Source organism: Micromys minutus (assembly GCF_963924665.1).
Source record: "Micromys minutus genome assembly, chromosome: 10".
Taxonomy (NCBI): Eukaryota; Metazoa; Chordata; class Mammalia; order Rodentia; family Muridae; genus Micromys; species Micromys minutus.
In genome coordinates, this window is record NC_137979.1 from 52438842 (window position 1) to 52447432 (window position 8591).

The 8591-nt window shown below is 46.3% G+C and overlaps 1 protein-coding gene and 1 pseudogene across 2 annotated transcripts; both read left to right on the plus strand.

The window, feature by feature from the left end:
• Positions 1-4224: 4224 nt before the first annotated feature.
• Positions 4225-4740, plus strand: LOC308425627 (histone deacetylase complex subunit SAP18-like; the record flags this gene model as incomplete). The annotated part of the gene is made up of 1 exon (XM_080923038.1): positions 4225-4740. One exon carries the CDS (start codon positions 4225-4227, stop codon positions 4738-4740), a length of 516 nt encoding a protein of 171 aa, XP_080779164.1.
• A 3289-nt stretch (positions 4741-8029) lies between these two features.
• LOC308425631 (large ribosomal subunit protein eL19-like) lies at positions 8030-8591 on the plus strand (annotated as a pseudogene). The gene has a single exon. The product of its transcript is annotated as a large ribosomal subunit protein eL19-like (transcript).

Genomic DNA, 8591 nt, shown 5'->3' on the forward strand with positions numbered 1-8591 from the left:
GCACCGGCGGAGGATCGGTGGACACGGAGCTGACTGGGCGGCGGCGACACCCCCATTCCCAGCCCTATAAGTGCCTTGTGCCCCGGCTTCTTCCGGTCGGGGCGGGCTAAAGGGCGGTCCCGGGGGCGGGGGTTGTGGAAGGCGGAGTCACTGCCTGGATGGGGAGGAGCTTACGTTGTTTTGTGGGCGTGGTAAGCGCGAGAGGGTGGGGTTAGAGGGTGACACCGAGCTGTCTTCTGGCTGCCTCCTATCCTTAGGCGCTAGAAGCCGAAGACCAACTCTTGGCTTTGTGTATTTGCAGGCGCAGAATGGAGAAGCTTGTCCTAAAGCCAAAGGAAAATGACATCTGCCACCCTACAGAAAGCCCCACTCGCCGGATGAAGGACTCACGGCGCCAGGCTTGGTCTGGGAGAAGGGAATATCCACAGCCCTCCATCTCCCCGCTGCCAGCCACTACTTACTAGGTAGGGTTGCCTAGGCGACCTCTAGAGCAAGGATTTCAGCAGCTGGCGGAAATTCGGCCCTGAGCCGCAGCCCTGGAGTTCACTGAGGAGGGTCCTCCAGCTGTGCCTCATCCAGCCTGAAGGTCTCTTTCTTCCGTAGTCTTGCCCTCAGGAATTCCCCCCAAGTCATGTCCAGCAGCCATCCGTTCGTCTCGGGATGAACCACAGCCAACTCACTCACCAAAAATTATAAGGAAATCATGCGGGCTTCCTGTGTCACGCATGTTTACGTGACCTTTGTAGATGTGGCCTGGTGATACTTGAGAGGACATGTGTCACAGCTCTTTGGAGGGAGTGGGTGGGCTGAGGACTCCAAGGTCTATTTAAGGGCTGTGGGTTATTAATCAGAATTAACAAGCCCAACAAGTTGTTTGGTCACCAGGTCCCAAGCTGCCCTCCACTGAGCTAGAAGAGGGAAGGGAGGACATGTTTATAATAGGAAAGACAAAACATTCAGTGCTCAAGGATAAAGATTATCCTAGTGGGGAAAAAAAAAAAAAAAAAAGGAGTTGATGGGAGTGTACCTCCCTTAGTAGAGTGGTTACTTGCATAGCATTCCTAAAGGACTGGGCTGCATCTCTAGCCCTCCCAAAACTGGATGCGTTGCCCCACACCTGAAATCCCAGCACCCTGGAGGTGGAGACAGGATCAGAAGTCCTAAGTAATCCTTGGCTACCTAGTGAGTTTGAAGCCAGCCCAGGTCATGTGGGCCATGGGACAGGGTGAGCAGAGGTAAATTCTCTGTTTCCCCTAGCTTGCTCCTTCGACAGCCTTTGGGAATTTTTAGGTTTTTGAAGAGAAAAGGTTATCCTAGGAAGGAAAATAAACCAAAAACCCAGCAAAGAAGTAGTGTATGGGGAGCTAGGGTTAGGGGTGGGCTGGCTAAGGGCCTGGTGGTCTGTGTGTTCTTTATGTTAATCCTGTAGTGAGAGCTCCTATTCCCCGCCTCTACCCCGGCAACCTGGAGCAACCCCGTCATGCTGCAGAACCCAGCAGCAGCAGCTTGTGAAGAGAATGTTTGAAAGCAGCAGACACAGTCTGAAGTGTTACCCCCAAGTCTCAATGCAAATAAGTCTGGGATTTGCAGAGAGAATGTGGAGGGCTAGAAGCTCCAACACTCCTGAGCACGGGGACCCGGGTAGCCATGAACAGCCCAATGATGCAACAGCATCAGGTCCTAACAGCAGGACCTGAAGGACCGTGTGCTTGGGTTTTCAAATAAAGGAGCCTGGAGCCAGTGACATGACTCACACTCAGCAGATGATAACGTGTGATGTGCACACCTGAGTTCAATCCCCATGTTAGTGAAAAGGAGAGGAATCTCCTGGAAGCTGACCTCTGACCTCTCATGCACATTGTAGCATATGCACTCACATGTCACACAGTAGTAAACTTTTTAAGAAAAAATTTTTATTTTGGTTTTTTTCTTTAAGTTTGATTTGGAAAAACTGCTCTGGGGCTGGAGAGATGGCTTAGCCTTTAAGCATTCGAGCTGCCTTCCCAGAGGACCCAAGTTCAAGTCCCATCACTCACGCCAGGTGGCTCCAGCAACATCAAACACCCCAGAGCTCTGAGGGCATCTGCACTCATAGATGTATGCACAGACATGCATATAAATTAAAAAACGAATAAGTTTTTCTTGCATGTTTTTTCCAACATAAATAAGTCCAGGGGTGGGCCTGGGAATAACAGAGGAGGATTGTTATACCAGCTTTTAGGAAAGGTTTGAGGGTTAGTATTTCAAGGCCAACTTCAGCTACATAGTGAGTTAAGGCCAGCCTGGGCTACAAGAAACACAACCTCAAAATGCAAAGGGGGAAAAAGGTCTAAGAGGGGAATCTACTGGGCTGAAACTCTTTGACAATTTCAAATGTCACAGTGACCCTGTAAAGGTAGCAGATGGAGCACAAAAAAGAAGGGTGACCTCAATCTGACTCATAAATCAGTGTTAAACAAATTATTCCGAAACAAATAAAAGCCATCCAAGGAGCACGAGCTGGACAGGGATATTTATCTTACTGGGAGCTGATGGAAACCCCGGGCTCTAATCCTGCAACATGTTCTCGGAATTTCCTCTGTGCCACCGAGTTGTTCTTAGGATTAGCCAGCCTGGGTACTTCTCCCCCTGATTGGAGATTCAGACTGACAAGTGCTGGTGTTTTATCTATGGTTGAGTTACCATGATCTTGCTCTACAGCCACATGCAGAAAAAGAAACAACTTACTTATGTTAAAGCAAAAGCTGGCACCACTGATAAATACAAAAACTAAAATATTAATATTAGGGCTTCTCTGAAATAGACAGTAATTAATCTTTCTGGAGTCTCCTTAAATAATTCCCTTTTTAAAAGGTCAAGATGAGGTCAGTAGGTAAGTGTCTACTTGCTGTTAAGCCTGACCACCTGTGTTCAATCCCCAGAATCCACACGGTGGGAAGAAAAACCTGACTCCCAAAGTTGTTCTCTGAGCTCCATTTGCACACTGAGGCATGCGTGCCTACACAAGTACATGCACGCACACATAAATAAACGTGATTTTTTAAAAAGGAGAGGTCAAGGTTATAGTCTTAATGCAAAAACAGGCTCCCATATAAAAATACATCCCACACAGAGAGGCACACAGACACAGACATTCATATATCATAGATCCAACAAAGAAGAATTAGGTCTGCCTGCAGAGGTGAGAGGAAGTGAACTAACCAAATCTTATTTTTATTTTTCTTGAAGAGCTTCTAAAAAAAAAAACTTATTTCTAATATCTTTCGAGCTTCCTTCCTCCCTGATTCAGACTATGTAGAGCAGAGACTAGAAATCTGTGTATTTTACATTTCCCACCGGTGCCCGGAGGCAGCTGAGATGAGACCAGCTGCGGCGCTGAGTTCAAGCGCACTGGCAGTAAGTCTTCGGTGTTTGTTTTAGAAAATGCTGCCATCTATTGGAAGCTATGACCTAGCCTTGGAAGCTTTTCCCTTAGTTTTTTTTTTTTTCCTCTCCCTTATTTTGATTTCATGTACATTGACATTTTGCCTGAATTGGCATTTTTGCAAATTTGTAAGGGTGTTAGATCCCCTGGAAGTGGAGTTTCAGACAATTGTGGGCTGCCAGGTGGGTGCTGGAAATTGAACCCCAGAACTCTGAAAGAGCAGTGGATGCTCTTAAACTCTGAGCCATCTCTTCAGTCCAGGTTTTTTTTTTTTTTTTTTTTTTTTTTTTTTGTCTTGTTTCATAGCAGGGTTTCTCTCTGTGTAGCCCTGGCTGGAACCCGATCTGTAGACCAGGCTGGCTTCAAACTCAAAGACATGTGCTGCCGTCACCCAGTGACTTAGAAGTTTTTAATCTCGTTTACAACTTAAAATTTTGAATTTATGATTGTCAAGTTGACTTGCACAGCTACTTACGTTTTTTTTTTTTTAATTATATTATTTCTTTAGTGTGGGGAGGCACTTGTGTGTGGAGGTCAGAGGACAACCTTTAGAAGCTGCTTCTTGCCACTCAGAGATCCAACTCAAGTCCTGAGGCAAGGCGGCAACCACCTTCAGGAGCTGAACCATCTCATTCTTTTTGAAAAATCGTTCTTTTTAGAAAAAGCCTGTAATCTGTTCATCAGAGTAAACCAAATCTTTTTTATTTTTAAATGACCTCCAAGCTGTTGTCTGGACAGACTTTGAATTTGCAATGCATGTGTTAAATAGAATGATATAAGAAAAAAGATGGGACTAGCTCATGCTCGCTGCAGGAGTCGGAGGTCAGGGCGAGCGTCTCCCGGGCCGAAGGAGGAAGATGGCGGTGGAATCGCGCGCTACCCAGGAGGAAATTAAGGAGCCGGAGAAGCCGATCGACCGCGAGAAGACCTGTCTGCTCTTGCTGCGGGTCTTCACCACCAACAACGGCCGCCACCACCGAATGGACGAGTTCTCCCGCGGGTACGTGCCTTCGAGCGAGCTGCAGATCTACACCTGGATGGACGCAACCTTGAAAGAACTGACTAGTTTAGTAAAGGAAGTCTACCCAGAAGCCAGAAAGAAGGGCTCACACTTCAATTTTGCAATTGTTTTTATGGATCTTAAAGGACCTGGATATCGAGTTAAGGAGATTGGCAGCACCATGTCTGGCAGGAAGGGCACCGGTGACTCCATGACCCTGCAGTCACAGAAGTTCCAAATAGGGGATTATCTGGACATAGCCATCACGCCTCCAAACCGGGCACCACCTTCGTCAGGGAGGATGAGACCGTACTGAATTCTGTTGACTTTCTTGAAGTTATTTTTCAGCCAGTTTGTAAAATAAACTTACTTAATCCTTTCCTCCCCCGGACTTTGCCATTAAGCCTTTCAATTTTCAACGAATTATAACTCATTTATTTAGGAACTAGAGTTGATGTACTTTGGTATATTAAAGTAAGTCCGTATGTTTAAAAAAAGAAAAAAGATGTAAGTCCTTCCTAATGTAAGGCTTAGGAAAAACTCAAAAGCTGCCTACTGTGTGTAGTCTCATCTGTTAGCTCTTCCGGCGAGAGGACAGAGATGGAAAAGGTTGTGACTCTTGTTCTAAGCACTTCTGTTGCCACAAGATGACACCCAGCATCCATGTGTCACTGCTGTGTGCCTTCTTAAATGACAAACACTTGCTCTCCTTCCTGCTCACTGCTTTCCCCCTTTCCCTCCCCACTCCTTTTTTTCTGGGGTGTTGGGGATCAGTCCCTAAGTATGCCAGGCAAATGCTGTCTCACTGACCTAACTCAGGCACAAATGTTCTTGTGTCTCTTGGATGCTGCTACTACCAATTGTTTGCTGTCGTTTGGAAATGTGCAAACACTTGCCTCTAGGGTCATCTTGTGCAATAGTTCTATCAGTTAGGTATTAATTAGACACATTTTATGGAGGATACATTAAGCCTGGGCATAGGGGCCCACACACGCGTGTATTCCCATCATTGGAGTGGCTGAGGCAGGAAGACTGGGGGAAGGTTGAGGCAAACCTTGACTACATAGATAAATCCCAGGTCAGTCTAAGCCACAGAGCAAAACAAGAAGAGACATTAAAATCTAGAAAGCCAAAAAGGGGACAGGGACCATGTACTCAAAAAGTCTTGAAAGAAAGGAGAGAGAAAGAGAGAAAGAGAGAGAGAGAGAGAGAGAGAGAGAGAGAGAGAGAGAGAAAGGCAAAGCAAAAAGCCCAGTAACACAACTAGGAAGAGGCTAAACCCATTTAGAGTTCCTGGATGGGTGGGGAAGGGCAGGGTTCCAGGCTACCCTTAACTACACTGCAAGCTAGAAGCCAGTTTGGGGTGTGAAACTCTACTTCAAAAACAACCAAATGAGCTGGAATTAGTGGCCCAAGGCCTTTAACACCAGCATTAAAGAGACAGAGACAAGAGGATCTCTGTGAGTTCAAAGCCAGTGTGGTCTGCATACTGAGTTCTAGAACAGCCAGTGCTATCATGAGATCTATCATGGAAAAAAAGAAATCAGAAAAAGAAAATAAGAATTAGCCAACCAGGGGCTGGAGAGATGGCTCAGTGGTTAAGAGCACCTACTGCTCTTCCAGAGGTCCTGAGTTCAAATCCCAGCAACCACATGGTGGCTCACAACCATCTGTAATGGGACCTGGTGTGTCTGAAGACAGCTACAGTGTACTCATATACATAAATAAATTAATTAAAAAAAAAAAGAATTAACCAACCAAACAAAACTTAAAAGTCAATCAAGAACTCAGAGATCTACTTAATTTCAGAGCTTCATTTAGTTATGGCGGAAGCTCTGGCTAGTTCTGCCTTTGCCTGCTCGTTGGTTTTGGGGTTTGTTTTGGTTTTGGTTTCTTTTTTGTTTTTCTTCAGTCAGGGTTTCTCTGTGTAGCCACGGCTGTCCTGGAACTCACTTTGTAGAGCAGACTGGCCTTGAACTCAAGAGATCCACCAGCCTTTACCTCCCAAGTGCTGGCATCAAAGGCCTGCACTGCCACACCAAACACTACTATTTGTATTTATGCATGGGGATGTGTGTGCATGCCTCTTGTGGAGGTCAGAGGACAACTGACAAAAGTCAGTTCCCTCTTTCCACCTTGTGTGTTCTGGGGATTGACTTGGCAGCAAGCACTTTTGCCTGCTTAGCCATCTCACTGGGCCCTGGTTGTGATTCTTGTCCAGTGCCCATTGTATTATGACAATGTCCTGTTACATGTGCTGTAAATGTAGCTAGAAGACAGTGGTCCAAGCTGGCAGTTCCTGGAATACCAACCACAGTCCCTCTGGATTTGAAAGGATTGGTTTCAGAAGCCACTACATCTACAGATACCAAAATCCCTTTCGAATCCCTTACATATTGATAAAATGGCATCACAGTTGCATATGTCCATGCATAGCCTCCTGATATCCTCCTGTATACTTTAAGACCTGTGTTATCTCTGGATAATGGTGACACCTAGTGCACAGTATGGGGCATTGTTTGGGAAGAACCATAAGAAAAAGAAATAGCCTGGATGTGTTCAGCATACCTGCATTTAAAAAAAAAAAAAAAAAACAACCAAATAATTCTGACCTGTGGTTAATTGATCACAGAGATATGCAGCTCACTGATACTGATGGCGACTACCCTAAAAACAGCTACATATCTATACAAACATTTGCTGTGAGCCTTGCCTCAAACTATAGACAGAGTCTGTCCACCTCCTCTGAAGTTGTACAAAAGAACAGTTGTAAAAAGGTAGCTGAGGATGTCAGCTGACCCCAGCTTCCTCCTCCAGGGGTAGCTCAGACTAATCTTAACTGGTTGTTTGTTCTCTTGCTCCTGAGCTGTTGCGTTCTACACCCACTGTGCCAAGGCTGTGATGCCAAGGCAAAGCACTGTAACTTATTAGTGACCCCAGGTCCAGCACAGCGCCAGGAGGGATATGACCATCCTCACAAGACACCCTCATGTCCTTGCAGTCCAGTCTTTCTGATCCCTTATGTGGCCTAATTCCATAGAGCTCTTTGGAAATTTCTCTTGAACACTTCATAAGCATCCTTCCTCTAGTAAAATCTCTGAGGAAGTCTAGTTTCATCCTGTTTTCCCCAGGACTATTGTTTCATTCTGGGCTGGTCAAAAGTTCTCTGACACATCCTCCTTGGACATGGTCATTTCCCAGCTTTCCTCCAGACTCCTTGCTCTTTTCCTTCCTGTGAGGCTGGCTGTAGGCACCCGCACATGTGTGGCACCTCCCTCCCAATGAGTGCGCACATGCACACACACACACACACACACACACATACACACACACACACACATACACACACACACACACCGCATAGAACAAATAAAATCTTAAAAAATATATATTTATTTATAATAAGTACACTGTTGCTGTCTTCAGACACACCAGAAGAGGGCATCAGATCCCATTACAGATGGTCGTGAGCCACCTTGTGGTTGCTGGGAATTGAACTCAGGACCTCTGGAAGAGCAGTCAGTGCTCTTAACCGCTGAGCCACCGCTCATAAAGTCTTATTAAAAGTAATTTATCTCTTTCCTTTCGCCGCTGCGTCTGCAGCCATGAGGATGCTCAGGCTACAGAAGAGGCTTGCCTCTAGTGTCCTCCGCTGTGGTAAAAAGGTCTGGTTGGACCCCAATGAGACCAATGAAATCGCCAATGCCAATTCCGGTCAGCAGATCAGGAAGCTGATCAAAGATGGGCTGATCATCCGGAAACCTGTGACTGTCCATTCCCGGGCTCGCTGCCGGAAAAACGCCTTGGCCCGACGGAAGGGCAGGCATATGGGCATAGGGAAGAAAAAACGGTACTGCCAATGCTCGCCGGCTTTGATGAGGATCCTGCGCCGGCTTCTCAGGAGATACCGGGAATCTAAGAAGATTGACCGCCATACGTATCACAGCCTGTACCTGAAGGTCGAAGGGAATGTGTTCAAAAACAAGCGGATTCTCATGGAGCACATCCACAAACAGAAGGCAGACAAGGACTGCGAGAAGCTACTGGCTGACCAGGCCGAGGCTCGCAGGTCTAAGACCAAGGAAGCACGAAAGCGCCGGGAGGAGCGCCTCCAGGCCAAGAAGGAAGAAATCAAGACTGTCCAAGGAGGAGGAAACCAAGAAATAA